Below are 18,115 nucleotides of genomic sequence, written 5' to 3'. Positions count from 1 at the left end.
TAGTTCAGTATTTTGATTGGAAGAAAGATGGTGCTCAAACTAAAATAATCGAAGTCAAAAGCACACCTTATTAGACAGCTGAGACGATTGCAAAATATGTTAAAGAAATAGCAACCCTGCAACTGTTTAAAAGTTTACTAAGAAATTTAATAAAAACTAGAGTTTAAATAGATTTATTTAAATGAAAAAGTAATAACGATTCATTACTTTGGAGGCATGTGTCGAGTGTGGATAATTTTGTTCTTAAAAGACAGCTACAGACTAATGTAAATATTCCTGGGTTGCCAAGATTTACATTAAATGTACTTTCTAGTACTTCCTAGTACTGGAAGTCAATTTGCGGTACATATCTGCCCTTTTATGCTATGTGTGACATTCTGACGTGTCTGTAAATGTTCAAACCATTGGTATTGCAAGCATATTATGAAAGTGCCTATAAAGCAGAGTCACAACCTATGGATCACTGCTCCCTTACTGCATATGTAAGTAGATTTGTCTGTCAGGTCATTGACCTCTTCTTCTTACTCACCACACACACAATCAACGCTGTTTCGCTGCAAAAACATTTCAACAGATACTGTGTGTCGGGTGTATGACCGCTGTGTCACATATTGTGCTGTCCTTGGTTTGTCTTCCAACTTCTGAATTTTGGAATGGCAGTAATTTGAAGAGAACACAATCGGTCTGACTAAACAGTAACCAGCTCTGGTCAAAGAGTTTCCAGGAAATGAACGGTGCACTGTACAAAGCAGATTGCTCAAGGAGATCTGACTCTTCAAGTTTGTCAAATCAACAGCGCTGAAAGTGTATATAACGGTAGGGAGCATACGTTATTAAATGCACACACTTTTCTCGTGGAAATGACACAGGCACAGAAAGAAGAGCAGATCTCATTAGAAAAAAAATATATAAGTGATAATTAAATCCAAATGTATTTTACCTGCTATTCGTTATCTCCTTTCTGAAATCTCTCTACCCATTATCAGATTTCTGCTTACAAAAATTTCCCTGGAATTCATCTCCCAGATTTCCATATCTTTTGTCCCATTTTCACCCCCTAACCCATTCCCACATTCACTTCTGTTGTTCCCCTTACCCACCCCTTTGCTTCATATTGGAGAAGACTCCAGGTTCTCATAGTTTCTGATCTTGTTACAATTTACTTAAAATATGGATGTTCCAGTAGCATCCACATGCAACTGAAATAGCACAGATATACGGTATAAAGGAAACCCCTAACAGGTAGGTGCTAATAGGTACCATTACTCCTTGTAAAGGTTAAAATTACAAACAGTAATGAGCGCAGTCATTTAGTAAAATGTACTTCTGATTTCACAATGACTAATACATAGCTTGCAATGGGAGGGTGTTCCTGTCATATTTTACAGTACAGAGTTAAGAACAAGCCTTGAATGGTTTAATCTCCTCCCCTATGAACTTTGGAAAGTCCCCTCTTTATAAGTGTATGTTACATACAGGTACAATCATGCCCACAAATAAGACCTCATTTTCTCTACAGTAACTCTGCACAGACAGCTGACAGAATTTCTTCAGATAAGGATTCAGGTTGCTTCTTCTTTGAAACAGCAGAGATTTATGGTAAAAATCTACGGTAGGCATAACAAAACGTTTTTTTTTTCTCATAACTTAACACTCACAATAAAACATATGTCATGAAACATCTATGAATGTCTCCTATTCCAAGTTGTTTTTTTATCCATGAAACTGACTTAAGGCTTGTTGGTGGAGCAGCAATGCATTAGTAATAAAATAATTTAAAAAATAGTTATACTACTTTAGTACTCAAAAGGGTTCCAAAAAGATAAAACTTTGATCCAGATATACCATGTAAGTAATAAAATGTCACTCTAGGTTATAAATGTATAAATGCATGTATCAATTTCTACAATAATTCTCAAATAATATTATTTATAGAAATATAAAAGCAGTGCTTTTGGGTCAGACTTTCAAAGACAATCAAAAAAGATGTATAATCACAAAAAATATTTTTTGTCTTTTTACAGTGTGCATGTGAATGTTTATATAATTAAATATAGGATACTTTCATTTATTCCGATGTGATTTGCTATATTTATTAAAAATAAGAGGATTTTTCTGTAGAGGTATTAAAATCCTAAAATATTATCTTTCTGGATTGCAGATGTGTAGACTAAAATGTATTAATGTAACTGTAATCTGAGACATTCAAGAGGCACTTAAGCATAGAAACTTTTGCAACGGGACTAACAGATTACACAAGAGTCCCTTAGCTCATACAAAATAACAACGTTCGGAGTAAAGTATTTTGATTTATGAATGATTAAATTAACTCATATTTGAATGAGGGGGAATCAACGCTGAGCAAAATACATTCATTAATTGTATTGTTTCTTAGACTTGTAGTCACATCAGTAAGGTACTGCTTTGGACTGAAGTCAGATTGGCAGAATTTGTCTACATTCTTACGAAATTCACTTGATTTATTGCAGACCTAGGGAATTTGTTAAGAAGATGAAATAATGGACAAAATATGAATTTGGGGGGAGGATATGGAGACCATATTGAAAACTTGCCAGGCCAATCATATCGTATTGTCTTCCTTCTGAACATGCAGAATCTGGTCTTTCCTTTCAGATCAACACCTCAACAGCTCTTTAAGATAAACATTTTCTTTTAAGTTGACCTGTTGGAGATGCACTGATGAATAGAATATATATATATTCAAATTATTTAAATACAATAAAATTATAACAACAATACATTGAAAATGTATAATAATAATGATCATAATAATGTCAGGCCTTATTCACTTATAAATCTTTATTCATCTTTATTGAAGAGAACGGGAAAACTTTTCTTTAATGTTAATCTTTTTGTTTATTATTTATTAAATATCAGTGGCAAAATTTTGGAATTTGATTGCAAAGTTTTAATGTAATTAATATTACACTGAATGTGTTTTTAAAGAACAACTACATAAAAATCCCTGCTCAAATACAAAATAATACTATATACAAAAAAATCTAATACTCATATTTATTCCTACAGTTTTCTTCTGAATCAATATTTCTTCAATTGGTAAGAATGGCCCAGACCTGGATAACCTTATGTCTACTAGTACAAGGTAACAAGATTAATTGGGTCAGTCTGTGAGATCATTAAAAACAATAACAAAATAGCAGGGACTAACACAGACTTAGATTTGATATCTGACATAGATCTAACATAGATTTGTGTATGATTTGAGTTAATTATTTAGTTGAAAGAGTTGAAAGTGTGGAACTCATAACTTTTAAATTGTAATAAAGTATTGTTATGTGATGATTCAAAGACACGTTTGTAACTGAGTTGATTTTATTGCACATCAACTATGTATGCTATATTCATAGTTATTAATAGACCTTTAAGATGAGTAAATTATTAACATAAACATAAAAAATACTCTGATTACTTGCTTTTGAATATTAGTAGCTTTAGAACACCCCCAGCCTTCTTGGCAAATCTCAAATTTACCATTGAAACCAGGGTATTTTGCAAACGTATGTGATGTATTGAACCCACAGTTAAAATGCCTAATGAAGGCAACAGTGGGTTCAGCATCACACAACGCAAAATGTCTGTCATTGCAGGTACTTACTGTTTTACTGTCCAGAATGTGCAGTATAACCAGTGTTTACAAGCCTCCTTGGAAGACAACAACCTGCGCTTGGGGCAGTGTGACCTGACATCTGACCTGCAGCAGTGGTTCTGGAGAGAGGGGCGATTTCTGGTCAACAAGGGCACAAACAGGTGCCTGTCCGCCCATCAGGCTGACCCCGTGCAGACTGTCACCTGTGACAGCAGCTATACCCTCCATTGGCAGTGCCACAACCACAGACTGACGACCCAGGCTACCTCCCTGGACCTAGCATCTGATGAGAACAGGTTATTCCTGTCCAACAACAAGACCCAGTCAGCCAAGTGGAGATCAATCGAGAGAAACAACATCTGCAAGGAAATTCTAAGTAGGTGTGGCAGGACTGTATTTGGGAGAGTCTTCTTTAAAAATGTCCGAATACTCTCAAATACCATAGCTCCTTGTCCCTCTTTTCTTTCAGCCTGTGCCATCATAGCTGGTCTATCTACTGTCTTGTTCTATTTACAACCAGAAAATATGCTCCTGATATGTGTTAGCCATTACTAAGTGATGTCTGTTTCTAACTGGCAAGCTCTGTGTTGTGGCAATTTATTCTGAATGGTCTTGAAAAGGAGTCCTTCATATATAGAATTTGACAAGGTTCTCATTCACGAGAAGGTCAGGAGCTTGTTGTCTTTCGGCATGATATCATTAGCTAGTCAGGGCCAGAGTCTGGCCTTCATCCCTCCAGAGCAGTGGCTGTGCGTCTTCAGAACTGTAGAGCTGTGGGAGGTAAAGAAGGGTTTCCTCTCTGACTTTGTCTGACAGGGTCTAAGAGAGCTTCCAGTAAACCCACAGGCTCTGGGAAGGCAGAGGCCCTTGCCAGTCCTCCGTCAGAAAAAGCAGAGGCAGACGCGATGGCAGAGGCAAAGGCCAAGAGAGAATACCTGCTGTGGCTGTACCGTACAGAGGACCGTAAGTATTCTGGCTGCTACGCTGCCAGGGTCTACTGCATTAAACCTCCAGATATATTCCGACTCATATTCCGACTTATATTATTAACATTATAAGTGACTAAAAACTTTTCTCTCGTGGTTTTCTGACATTTCAAAGCCTATCAGGTGCAGTAGATGAAAGCGTGAGCTCATTTGCCAGCCAAGTAGTTCTTATTTAATTGGTCTGCTCTTGCATTAAAATCAGCTCTGTTCATGGAATATATTATTATATCTCGATACAGGGCTCCCTCTTTCTTAATCTGTACCGAGACTGCTTCTTCATATCACTCGCAATTGCTGTGTGTACAATTCTAACAGAAGAGAAGTTATGATTTCATGCACTTTTCAGGAGATAGCAATTTATTTCAGTGCATTTTATTTCTTTATTAAGATTTATCAGCACCTAAAATCTATGTTGATTTTTACTTCTCTAATGCCCATGACCTTGAACAGTTTGATGCCTTACTTCAGTGAGTTAAAAGATTAATAATAGTCCCAGAATAGTCCTCAAAGCAGAGCAGCTTTTCACCTTTCAAATAATCATAAAAATATTAGTAACAATAGAATGAATTCCATCTCATTAACAGCTCTTCTTCAACGTGCGGCTGTTGTTCAAGTCTCTGCATGAAAGACAAACCATACCATAAAAGGTTTTGTGTCTACTGTAACTAGAGTTATTCCAGATTTATATGTCTGTAGAATTTAATTTGTTTAAGCCATTGAAACACTGACTCTTTCATCATCTTCAAACGCTTCAAGCAAACATTTAATATGACAGTGAAATGAACATCAATATATGTAACTGAACAGGCACAGTATATGAAAACTAATACCGGGTACACATAATCCTTTTTAAAACCATTTCTTATTAAAAAACAGCTTTCATACTTTTACCTTATGTAAAATACACTTGATCACAAGGACATTTTATGTAAATCAGCTGATTTTTCATGGAATTGTTACACAATGCATTTCATCCACTGAACGTAAACCATGTCTTGGCCTAGACAGAATGAAGCAATCATTTCTTATCCTAGTGACTCAGTAAGTTTTTTATTGCTCTATAGTCTTGCCAACACTATTAATCAAAGGTCACAATGTGCAAGGATCTGCAGTAATTAACCCATTTCTTTCTTAAAGCATCTCCTTGGAAGTATTCCATGCTGGCATTATCTTTCACTGCTTTGTTCCTGGGGGTTCTGCTGTTAGTGATGGGCTTAATGGCCAACAGGTCAGTATCACTGAAGATCTCTGCCACTCTGTGTGTGCCAGAGACTACTTGAAGACATTATGTGCCAATCACATTACAGCAAACAAAACAGATAATCAATTTATAATTTATAATGTTGGCTGAGGATAAGCTATGAAATAAAAGTCACCATTTTGAAAAAACATTCTTTCCATCTGCAGTAGTCTCGGTTAGACCTGACCAGGACTTTCCTAATTTTTGTTTTTGTTTCTTTTTCAACGTTTGTTTGGTATTCTTTGCAAGGATCTTACTAAATATGTCCCAGGGTAGAGTTTCCAAATGGCATGAAGCAGCTCACACGTGCGTTAAGTGAAAAGCAAGAGCACTGTATTTGTGGAATGGTGAACGGGTGCACAGCTCCCACAGAGCAGCAGGTCTGGAAGGCTTCAGGTTCCCCTTTCTCTTTTTCTCCCTCCAGGAACAGGAAGGTGACAGCCAAGTACAAAGCGGCAGCCAAGACAAGGAAAACAGAGGAGCTGCAGAGAACGACAGAGCTGAAACAGCCCCTCAGCCCTGCTTCACAGGAAAGCCAGCTCAGCCAGAAACCCCCCCAGAGCAGCAACGGCTCCGAGCCCCCGAAGTCAGGGGATGTGGTTATCACGTGGAAGGATGGGACTGTCTCCGCACTGTACGCAGAAGTGCCTGAGGAAGATGTGTAAGAGGCCAGCTTCAGCCATGGACAGCAGCCTGAGGGCCTCCCCACAGCGCAAAGCTTCAGCAGAGAACCTAACGAGGCAGCGATCAAGCTTTTTTTACACAAGATGGTTTTCCTCTGTAACGCTGCAGATATTGTCTTGAAGTCGGCATGAGGACTGCTAGCTGTCAATTACATCTGCAGTAAGCAATACTGTACCAAAGCAGCTTCATGTCAGCCAATAATCAGAGTAAAATCCGTATCTGTTTTTGTTTGTATTGACCAGATAGAATTGCAACACCATAAGCACAGTCAAGTCAGTGAAAAAAAGTTCCTCAGCGTGTTCACATTCCATTTATGTTCTGATAGATGAACCACCAGTCTGTATGTATTTTTGAATAACCCAATATACTTTGCAATTTTTGTGGCAATATTTTGTTTCATGGATTTTCACCTGTTGAGCAGCAGGGAGGCTATGGTGTCTTCTAATAGTACAAAATCAGAGTTAGCCCATTATAAACTGGTGCTCTGAATGCAGTATACTGTATGTGTATTTATGGCACCACTGATCAGACACACACAGGTCCACTGTGTTTCAAATGCCAGTTTGGGGTACTGCACCATTACTTTTGGCTGCATCTTATTACCATCAGGCACTGCTGGACTTTAATACAACTTTCTTTCACATGAAACCTTTCTTCAGTCTCTTGCTGTAATATAATAGGTCTCTGGCACTTTCCCTCTTCTTCACTCTTAGGAGTCTTCGAAACAAGCAATAATCACGTCTGAGAAATCCATAAGGATCTTCAATACTCATATATTTAATGTTTTGAAAAATAAAATAGTTAAATAACTCTGTCTGTCATCTGTTTTCATACAGTACAAAGATAGAATAAAAAAGACATTTGATGCCCTTTACTTACATGCATATATTATATCCTCCATTTTTTAGCTATCTGTAGCAACTACTACATTTCATACTGTAGAGGAAATCAACCGCAGTTTCCCCTGTTGTTGTTTCTATAGATATATTCTCTCTATATATACAGGTTTGCAGTTCAGAAGTGAACTGGACTGTTTTTCTTGTTCTGAATCAGAAAAAAGGTGACATTTTTGGAGGCAAAGGTCTTCAGAGCTAAAGGCCCCTCATGAAAATGTGTCAAAGCCAGAGAGGAAAAGAAATGAGGATGAAGCAAGCCGCCATTGGTACAAATAAGACAGATACAGTGCATTAAAGTGTACCTGACGCCATAAATAATAAAAAACTGCTTTCATACTTCACTTGCTTACTCACCTGTGTAATCAGTAAGTCAAAGGCAGGAACAGACCTAGCAGGATTTATTATGTTTTTCCTTTAGTCATTGGACATATAAAAATAACCCAAGGTCCTAAATAAAATTTACTGCATAGAGTAACCATGAATGTCCCCTGGGAGCTCTGCTTGGGGAAAAATGAATCAGTGCACTGTAAGAGTGTTGCATTGCTGTGCCTTTGGAATACTGACCAACCAAGGTGAGGAGGTAATAACACAGACAACCAAGAAACTCATGAGCAGGAGCTGAGGCAGCACAAGCTAGAACTGAGAAAGGATGACATGAATTATCAGTCAAGGCACAGAGAGAGACACTTCTGGGCCTGGGGAGCAGTGGATTGGTACAGCTCAATCGCACTCTGTAGCTGCGGATGAGTGCCTCAAATTATATCTGACTTTCATAAACTACAGTACACTCACACATCCATACCTTATCCTACAACACCTAACCACTATCTATAATCCTAACCCAAACATCTACCTTGATAGTAGCATGATAATCTGAATCTTAAACCAAAGCAAAGGCAAATGTAACCTAATCCTTCACCGATTACCTTTACCTAATGTTGACTGTAAGCCTAGAAACACCTGTTCTTCTTATATTGATGTTGAGACGCACCAGAACTGTTCCGTGTATCTATCAGTTGTGGGTCCAAAAAAGAATAGGTGATGTCAACCTACCCAATACCATCACAGCTCATTTTACCTGCACTTACCATAATCAGACACAAGAGGGAGCCTTGAGACGTCCAACTTGTCAACCATGTGGAGATTAAAGCTGTTTTTTTTTAGCAATTTCTTAGGCAAACTATCTCTGAATAGGTTCCACTGGAAATAACAATGCTCTTCCAATGATATGCCTTCTACTGTCAGAAACAATGAAAGGGCCAATTACCTATGTGTATGGCAAGACTTACCCATGCTCACAAGTACTATCCATGTAACCTTAAATGAAATGGTCCTTGTTATTCAGCTTCTCCTGACAGTGTGCCTGACCATTCACCTTAGCTCACACACCATTCAATCATACATGATGAGGCTGGCAACTCATCCAGAAACTCACCCATCAGACAACACTGACTTATCATCCTGATCATTACTGCTCTGTCAAGGGGTCGCGGCCAGCATTGTACCCGTCGTGGGCACATGCCCTGTGTCCGCACAGATGCCCAGTGATCAATGTGTTGTTATAAAGCCCTCAAGGATAAACAAATAAAGACTGAGGGACAGGACAGGGCTCCGACCCATGGCCAAAGAAACGGATGTTGACTGAATCCTGGATCGTCGTTTTATCCCCCTCTTGCCCAGATCTGACAATTTGTCTCAGCGCAGCTCGTAATCATTTAGAAAGAAGCGTTGTGCTCTGAGAGAAGGGGCTCCGGGTCTCCAGCCGGCTGTCAGAAGATCTTGAAGCCCTTGAGCAGGGTGAGCGTGGGCGCGCGGCGCTTGCTCTGGGCCCGCGAGGACTTGACGGTGACCAGCTTGGCCGTGGCGACGGAGGGCAGCTCCTTGCAGCCGGAGGCGAGGGCGGGGGCCGAGGCCAGGCTGACCACGGGCCTCTCCTCGCTGATGAAGAGCGGGCGGACCGGTGGGCTCCTCTCCGCCTCCCGGCGCGCCGCGCGCACCGCCTCGTGGAACACCCGCTGCACCGCGTCAAAGTCCTGGCAGGCCGACACCTCGTGAAACACGCCGCCGTACCTGGAGGCCAGGGACGCGCCGTCTGCCTTGCTCACCTGCCTGAGCGAAGGAATATTCTGTGAGGGCTCGGCGCCGCCTGGAGATCAGGACACCTACTGTACCTAGCACTTCACTGCTGCAGTAAACCCTCACCTTCACGGAACTCTGATTGTTTACAGATGATTGCTGTTATTAGAAAAATACGGCACAAGATTCAGAAAGGATATATATTCACAAAGGAACAAGTAAAGGTTTATTCCATGCTGAAAACAGAAGACAGGAAATACGGAAGGCTCCACAGCCGAAACGTTTTTTTTTCCTCTCTTTTCAGCCTGGAGTAAACCTTTACTTGTTCCTTTGCAGCCTATGCATGCTGACGCACCTCCCTACTATATATACCATTTTATATCCAACCATATTCTAACCACTTCTTCCAATTCAGAGGTCGTGGAGTTTATCCCGGCAAGCAAAGGGCACAAGGCAGGGTACACCCTGGATGGGACGCACAAACACAGACACACTCACACCAGGGCCAATTTTCCCAGAAGCATATTAACCTGCCAGTATGTTTTCGGACTGTGGGAGGAAGCCCATGCAAACACATAGAGACCATACCGGATCTGTTAGCAATGCTAACTACTGCCTTATATGTATATATTATGAAATATATATTATATTTCATATAACAATGGGTTTTGGGGCTAAAAAAGGTCATTTGCTGTTTAATGGACATTTGGCAATAACTGGAAGGACACTCTCTCCCACCCATTAGTCCTTTAGACTAAGGGTTTACTGTACAAACTTGAAACTTTTCTCTTTGCAAATTCAGACACCATTGAAGTATTTGCTGCCACTGCTCACAAAAAAAGCACTCTGCTGAGGCCAGCATCACGATTTCTTCAGAAAGACAAGATAAAGCAGGTACGTTTGGGGTTAAGAGTCTGTTAGTTCTTTAAACAGAAGATAATCTTTTCCTTCTTATAAATACCAGACATCCAAAATACATCTCAAACAGTTAATTAAACGGCAAACACTCTCTTTGTTTGAAACATATACCTTTAAATAGTAAATTCTTCAAGCCTCCCCAGCTGTTCAGTGTTACTGCCTCCTTGTTTTATGTAAGGTATTTGCTCCTATTAGCTGATACTTTATATGAGGTTTAACTGATATGGGGCCTTTGTACTAGCCAACAATTCAAGACTTTTTTGAAAGCCCTTTTATAAATAAAACACTTTTCTGGGATCATTGCTCTTTGATCAGCAGTGTGGATTCATAAGCATCACTTGTTTGAATGTTTTTTCTCCTTCAAAAGACTATGATGTGATAAACCTATATAAATAAAGCCATTTGACTAGTGTTGTTCCAGAATGCTACACCTTATAATTGTATACAATCATATAATGAAAACTCACTACTTTCAAGTTATTAATTACATCAGGCTCTTCAGAGTTCTTCTGAACACACAGGCCTGAGTCATTATAAATAAACACTGCAGTCCTCCACAACTTCTGAAACAAAAGATAGTCGACCTCTAAAGTCAGTGACCTCTACTTCAGACAGCACCAAACTGGAGATTTTAAAGGGTTTCACTGTTTTAAACACTGCAGTGGAATTCACCAAATGTGCACAATCCACTCTCCCTGGAAATAGAAAAGCAAGACATGTCTCAGCATCATGTCTGTATTTCAAAGCACTTTCTTTCCATTGATGGTAAACACAATTGGTAATAGTAATATACTGTAGGTACAATGGGTAATGAATATATATATCTGGCAGTAAAATACTACTTTCATACTTTCACTACAAGCACTTGGTTCTAGTCTGAAAACAAAGCAGCACCAATATTAATAATAATCAATAATTGCTTACACCTATATAGCGCTTTTCTGGACACTCCACTCAAAGCGCTTTACAGGTAATGGGGACTCCCCTCCACCACCATTGTGCAGCATCCACCTGGATGTTACGACGGCAGCCATAGTGCACCAGAACGCTCCCCACACAGCAGCTATCAGTGGGGAGGAGAGCAGAGTAATGTAGCCAATTCATAGAGGGGGATTATTAGGAGGCCATGATTGGTAAGGGCCAATGGGAAATTTGGCCAGGGCTTACACCCCTACTCTTTTTGAGAAACGCCCTGGGATTTCTAATGACCACAGAGAATCAGGACCTCGGTTTTACGTCTCATCCGAAGGACAGCGCCTGTTTACAGTATAGTGTCCCCGTCACTATACTGGGGCATTAGAACCCACATGGACCGCAGGGTGAGCGCCCCCTGCTGGCCCCACTAACACCTCTTCCAGCAGCAACCTTAGTTTTTCCCTGGAGGTCTCCCATCCAGGTACTGTCCAGGCTCTTAATATCACAATGCATAGATCCACAGCACTTGAAATACTCCAGTGAACAAGCTGCCCAGCCTACCACCTGCCCCAGACCTTCACCTGTATCTCTCCATGTCCAGTTTGTTGCCCAGCAGAATGATGGGCACCTCCAGCTGCAGCCCCTTGGTGTGCAGTGTCACCACATCCAGGTACTGCTGGCAGCCCTCGAAGCTGCTGCGGTTGTCGATGCTGTACACCACCATGAAGACATGTGCCCAGGTCAGATAGCGCTCGCAGTTCACTGGCCCATCCTGGAAGACAGAGCACAGGGGCCAGCGCTGAGAGCAGGAAAACGAGACTCAGGTTCTTTATGACCGTCCCAACAGTCCTGATAAAAAGTCAGCAGCACACTCTTCAGTGTTTCCCACATGTCACTGGATGACTGCATAATAAAAGAATGATTTGAGAGATTTTGTCTTAATATATTAATTAGTTTGATTGACACCTTTCTCCAAAGCAACTGACATACTGTGCCCAGTTACAGAGCTGGGTATTATAATGGAGCAATCTGGGACAGCATTAGCCATCCCACCGAGTCTGGAGCTCGAACAGCTCTGCACTGCTGTGTCACTACATCTGCCTTTGTCAGGTCCTCAGGGCGATGAATCCTGAGCAACCGATTCTTCTAAATATAAGGATCATGAAACTGTCAATTTTTTCTCCATCTCTGTATGAATTGCCCCTCCCCTCCCCCCATGAATGTGAATGGGTGCCACTCAGTGGTTCAATAGTTGTAGTGAAGGCAGTCTCCAAAGAAAAGAACACAGAAGTTAACACAGTTACGTCTGTTTTTACTGTTGTCTTTTTTCATTCTTTCATTGGAGCTATATTACAGATCGGTTTCCCCGGGAGTTCAAGTATTCAAACAAAATCTTGTGAAAAGAATTTCCTTTAATATACAATAACTCTAAGAGCATGGTGAAATGAAGCTTTCCCCTCATCTCTTCTCCTCTGAGATTACCTGATCCGCTGTATCCATGACTTTCACAACAACAGATTGCTGATCCACGATTTCTTCAGAAGTGTAGGTATCCTCTACCATAGAAACACAGCATTTCAGAGTTAATGCCCTCATGTGCAGTGAACACTGTGTTACACCTATACAGCATGCTTCATCTCACAGAGAGGAACGAAAAGGCTGTGGCTGAGCTGCAGTCTTCCTCACTCACAAGTGAGATCAACAATGTGTGACTACAGCAGCGCAGAATAGTGGAAACTGAAAAACTCTAAACTGGGCAGACTAAACAGAAATTGAGAGAATGACTGGCAGTAATCAACAATTTCCCTAGTAGGCACAATGGAGGGGAGCCTACATTAGCTTATGCACACTGCTCCTCAATCCTGCAGTTATACAGTAGATTAGATTTTTTCTTATTTAAAATGCATGATGGTTTTCTTACAAACGGGAATAACAATAATGTCTTCTACGGTCATTTTCAGCAGCAAAATTAAGATGGTATCTTTTTGGCCAGCTTTCCCCCTGAATAATGACTCACAACTGTTATTGTAGACTGATTAGGTATGTACTCACTACTTGGATGCAACCCCTTGCAGGCTAATCTTCATAACCCCTGTCTTCATAATAAAGAACCAGTCCTACTTGCCTTGGTAAAGCGTCGTCACATATAAATGACAGCAATTATTCAAAATGCAAGGCTTGGACTTTTTTGGGGGGGAGGTGGTGCTTGGAAGTCTATTTATTTATTTTTTATTATTTTCAGCATGTACACTATGTTTAGGCATCTGTTATCCATTTAACTGCTAACCACGCCAAGCCTGACACATTCCCCAAATAGCAAGCTTGTGCATCGCTGCACGCGATCAGGAATTAAAAGTACATTGAGGCGTTTGGCTCCATAACCCAACCTGTCTCCTCTCACTGCAGCCAAACCCCAGACAGGTAACAGGTCGGACTAGAGACCGAAACATAGTGACAAAAAAGCGATGTGTATTATAGCAACAAGCAAAGGTTTATTCCCTGCTGAAAAGAGAAGAAAGGAAACACAACGTTTCGGCTGTGGGGCCTTGTTCAGGTGAGCCACAGCCGAAACGTTGTGTTTCCTTTCTTCTCTTTTCAGCATGGAATAAACCTTTACTTGTTCCTTTGCAGCCTACACATGCCGACGCAGCTACCTACTTGAACTATGTATGTTATATACTACATAAAAAACGTCTCACGTCTAGTCTCTCTAGCCTTCCAAATTTGAAGGGTGAAATAATAAAGAACAAGGTTGCATTGAACTCTGGAGCCTAAATAGATAAGATCAAAATGTCTCTCAACACACAAAAACACTGAAGGCGAGAATGAGCAGAAAAGGTCTGTACAGAGAACATGCATCCTATACATGCTCAAGAGCCTTTAAAGCTTACCCAGATTTGGGTCGTATTCACTGATGAAGCGCTTAGTGAGAAACTTCACTGTCAGAGCTGCAGGGGGGAGAGAGAGAGGTGCTTCCTGCTTAGACATCTCTGGACAAAGGTCACATGAAAGTGTAGACTTTCTGAAAGGTCATGAGAAATTAGTTCTTTCCATAAACACCGTCCTGGTCTATTACTAAACTGGGGTGGGTGGTATTTAAACACAACGTTTAAAAGCATATTACGGGGCCCTTGTACTTGTTATTTATTCTTGGAATAAAATAACGATCGTTATTTCGGAGAACCCGGCGTCTTTTAATATTTGTCTTTGAAATGTTCGCATTTTTATTATTTGGCATGAGCGCATCTGCGCTTTAGTTTTAGCGCAGATGAGCTCGGCATTTTCGGATGATTTCATTTAAAAAATGAAAAGTATAGCTGAGCCAGTTTTTTTTAAGTAGCCAAGAGATACACGTGTATCATATCAGCCTCACTCACAGTCACCTGTTCGCTATCAGCATATCTAGCGAGTTGCCTGACCAAGCACCGCCTCATGCCCGTCCCGGTTTTCGTGGATAACCATCCACGAAAGAATCTTACAGCTCAGTAAATTTCAAAGGCAGCGTTTGTATGATTTGTATCTTTAAGCAGTTGGCTCAAGAGCAGATTCCAAATATAGCACCAGCCCTATAAAAACATGTGCTGTTTTCTGAAATGCCCCTACAATATTTTACGCAGAACGTAAAGTTTAATTAAAATACATTAAATTAACCCTTGCATTCTCACTAGATTACTAATTTCTCTGGCTTTAATCATTTCATGTGTGCGCTATATTTTAAAACAACAACAGCCTGCTATGAATTAATTTAGTGACACTGCTGACTTTAGAATTTTATTACACGTGTTCGTTAATGTTTTTTTTTTGCAAACTGCGAGGTCTACAAAATGGTAGAAGACAATTAAAAAACCACAAGACAAAATGTCTGAAAACCCATAATTTTCCATCTAATGTTAATGCAGTGCATTTGTAAGCAGGGTGTACTTGATAATAATCCATTCATCCACCTTGTAGCCTGATTTCTTCAGCCTCGACAAGACTGGTTCTGGTTGGTACTGGGATGGTAGACCACTCATGAAAGTGGGGTTGTTTCTGTAAGAAGTATATTGGCAGACCATCACTCTTCCCTCCGGAGGTGGACACGGGTGTTTAATCCTTATCCTGGAGTGCAGGGTGCCTCTGAGGATTTTAAATTCCAACTCCAAAGGAACTAGCTTAACCAGCTGGTCACTGGTTTAACTGGAGCACCTTAACAACTTCGCCCAGCTCTTTAGGTGCTGCTGCTTAAAACAAACGACAAAACCTGCATACAGAAAGTTTGATAGTTTCCCCAGGAAACAGAATCAAATCTCCCTGCTGCAGGAGGCGCGGTGGTGTGGATGGGATGTTAAACCAAAGTTCTTATTACTTGGCCATTAAATACTCTATGAAAATGCTATAAAAAGAAGCGGTTTTGTCATGGCTAAATTCCACATTGAACGTGCTTAATCTGGCCTCCCTACTTTTCACCTTCCAGTGTACAAGATTTCACGATGTTCTCTTTTCTCCACCTGATGTGTAGTGAGGCTACTGGCACAACTGCCGCGCGTCTCGCCCTGTGGGAGCCGTACTTCAGCTGCGGACGAAGTGTAAAGTGCTCTTTATAATGAAGCGTTACACAATACAATATATTATTAATTTATTATATAATATAATCTTATCGTGGTTGTAAAAGTGGAACAGCAACAATAACAATAGTAATAATAACTTGCCTGATTTTCCTGATCCTGTTATTCCTAGAATAGCGATATTACACTCCTGTAGCCCACGGTCTGGAACAGCACATACATTAACTACATTGCAGGTCCTCGCTTTTCCAAACATTGAGGACATCCTCAATCTAGAAATAAAAATAAACGCTGCTAGAGAAACAGATTAGAAACACTACAAGATACAGCACTCGAGATCTGATTCTTCAAACTACGTTACAGCAGCAAAAATATCCGGCTCCGGCCCGTCTGGACAGCTGACAAAATATTTCCATCGATTCCTGATTCCAGATTCCTGACGCGCAGTTGTTTAGCTTAACTTTTTTTTTGTCATCGTGTCAAATGGTTAAAACGATCCTTGACGACACTTAATCTTGACATTTGTCTTAAAAAACAGGAAGGTAGGTACATGTAACTAAACCCTTTGCTACCAGCATTTTCGGTCACACCACTTGTGGCGGTCATTAGTCAAGGGCTTCGTCTTTGACTGCCCATTTACCTTGAAAGAAAATAAGTAGTATTTTACAACATTTAAAGTTGGACATGTGTTTCAAGTAATAGCACGGCACAATAAAAATGTTTTGAAAACACTCACGTGTGTAGTTATGTTGCTCACGGAGCAGCTGGGTACTGTATGTTCTAAATTGGTTCTCGGATTACACTTTTCTTTGGAGTGGAATTATTTTCGTGGGTTTCTTGTAGAATATCCATATTAACCCATCTATTTTTAGATTCATTGGGAAACTGGAAATAAAGACAAAAATAACGTTAATCCCGTTGTTTTGCAAACAATTCCTAGAACTCCCAACACAACGAAGTCAGATCCGTATTCCTCAAGGATGAATGAAAAATGTTGGCTTTGAATGAAGAAATGAAAAAGTGAAGAATTGGAGAAGAATGTTACTGCTTACGTACTTGATTGACTGCCAAATTCCTTGTAAGGAAACCGCTCAGTTCATTCTCAATTAACTGTGCGCAAGTATGTGACACGGCCTTTAATCGGGAAACACGCCGTGGCTGAAAACCGCTAACCATGCAGATACCGATCGCACAAAGTGTGCTGAAAAGATAAGGAGCAGAAAATATCCATCATTACACTTTAAAAATTGTTTTTAGTCTGACCAAAACATGCAGGGGTTAAGACTTTGCTCTGCTAAACCAAGAATGCCCTGTGTCTTGAAGAGACTTGTTAAACGGGTTTAAACCTAGCCCTGGTAGAAGAAGTTAGAGAAGTCACTGTTAGAGTTTCATTAAGCAGCTTAATCTGAATACATGACCTCACCTTGCAGGGAACTGTAGTGGGGCCCAGGAGAAGAACAATGTCCACTATTCAGTGTGTGCACTGTAGTTTTTGCCTACTGTACAACTCATAAGAAATGCCCTGAATGGGAATTTAGGGGTATGACTCAATGGTACCTTTTTGTCTGAGGACATTTGTGCACTGACTACATGATGTAAAGCACATCTTTTATATGCCAGTGATTAATAATTGCCATACTCAAATCAAAGACCTCACCAATCTGGATTTAATACAATAAAACAGATCTTATTTAGTTATATGCTTAGCTGTGTAGATATTGTAAGATAAACAGAGATGAGAGTACTGAATTTAATGTGGTATGCTTTGAAGTGTATTTTGAAACTGTACAAGTACCGTACCAACAAAGATTTATTATTTCAGGACATCAGAATGTCAGAATTTAGGAGAAACAGAATGGGGGCAAGGCAGATAAATACAGAATGCTCAGAGAATTTAAAGAACAGTTTGCGTGAATCAAAGAGCAGATTAATCGCAAGAGAAGGTCAGTCAAAGTCTAGATAGCAGGGGCCCAACCCCTTGGAAAACAAGGACTTAAAATTATTTTAAAAGAACAACACAATAATTTAATTTTATTGGAATGTTTATAATATAGGGGGCTACAATAACTAATTATTTGTCATATTATCACAATTTTAGTTATAATATATATCTATGGGTGTGAAAAAATAGACTGGCTGGAAGGTTATCTTCAGGGATTTGCTGATATCAACCAGTCAACCATTTTTTTCCAGAACATTCTCAAGACACTTTACATAAATGACGTATA

The 18,115-nt window shown here is 40.1% G+C and overlaps 2 protein-coding genes across 2 annotated transcripts; one reads left to right on the top strand and one right to left on the bottom strand.

The window, feature by feature from the left end:
• Positions 1-1,496: 1,496 nt before the first annotated feature.
• On the top strand, positions 1,497-7,767 carry LOC148831387 (uncharacterized). Its single transcript, XM_088920001.1, has 6 exons — positions 1,497-1,612; positions 3,049-3,124; positions 3,630-4,004; positions 4,445-4,591; positions 5,752-5,842; positions 6,279-7,767. The coding sequence occupies exons 2-6, from the start codon at positions 3,085-3,087 to the stop codon at positions 6,517-6,519; spliced, it is 894 nt and encodes a 297-aa protein (XP_088776127.1). The 5' UTR covers positions 1,497-1,612; positions 3,049-3,084; the 3' UTR covers positions 6,520-7,767.
• On the bottom strand, positions 7,292-16,876 carry rasl12 (RAS-like, family 12). Its single transcript, XM_088920002.1, has 6 exons — positions 16,624-16,876; positions 16,032-16,159; positions 14,235-14,291; positions 12,826-12,899; positions 11,925-12,115; positions 7,292-9,543 (listed from the first exon to the last, which is right to left on the bottom strand). Exons 2-6 carry the CDS (start codon positions 16,150-16,152, stop codon positions 9,204-9,206), a joined length of 783 nt encoding a protein of 260 aa, XP_088776128.1. The 5' UTR covers positions 16,153-16,159; positions 16,624-16,876; the 3' UTR covers positions 7,292-9,203.
• Between the last annotated feature and the right edge of the window lie 1,239 nt (positions 16,877-18,115).

Source organism: Atractosteus spatula, chromosome 7, assembly GCF_055471065.1.
Source record: "Atractosteus spatula isolate fAtrSpa1 chromosome 7, fAtrSpa1.hap1, whole genome shotgun sequence".
NCBI classification, from domain to species: Eukaryota; Metazoa; Chordata; class Actinopteri; order Semionotiformes; family Lepisosteidae; genus Atractosteus; species Atractosteus spatula.
The sequence above is the reverse complement of the archived record's forward strand: the minus strand, read 5'-3'. Positions and strand labels throughout refer to the sequence as shown.

Excerpts from the sequence above, each read along its gene's own strand:
- LOC148831387 (XM_088920001.1), top strand. The coding sequence starts at position 3,085 with ATGGCCCAGACCTGGATAACCTTATGTCTACTAGTACAAG. Across the intron at positions 4,005-4,444 it reads CATCTGCAAGGAAATTCTAA|GGTCTAAGAGAGCTTCCAGT; the intron begins GTAGGTGTGGCA and ends TTTGTCTGACAG. Across the intron at positions 5,843-6,278 it reads ATGGGCTTAATGGCCAACAG|GAACAGGAAGGTGACAGCCA; the intron begins GTCAGTATCACT and ends TTCTCCCTCCAG.
- rasl12 (XM_088920002.1), bottom strand. The coding sequence starts at position 16,152 with ATGTCCTCAATGTTTGGAAAAGCGAGGACCTGCAATGTAGTTAATGTA. Across the intron at positions 14,292-16,031 it reads AACAGGATCAGGAAAATCAG|CTCTGACAGTGAAGTTTCTC; the intron begins GCAAGTTATTAT and ends TCCCCCCTGCAG. Across the intron at positions 9,544-11,924 it reads CTGGACATGGAGAGATACAG|GCAGGTGAGCAAGGCAGACG; the intron begins GTGAAGGTCTGG and ends TCCTTCGCTCAG.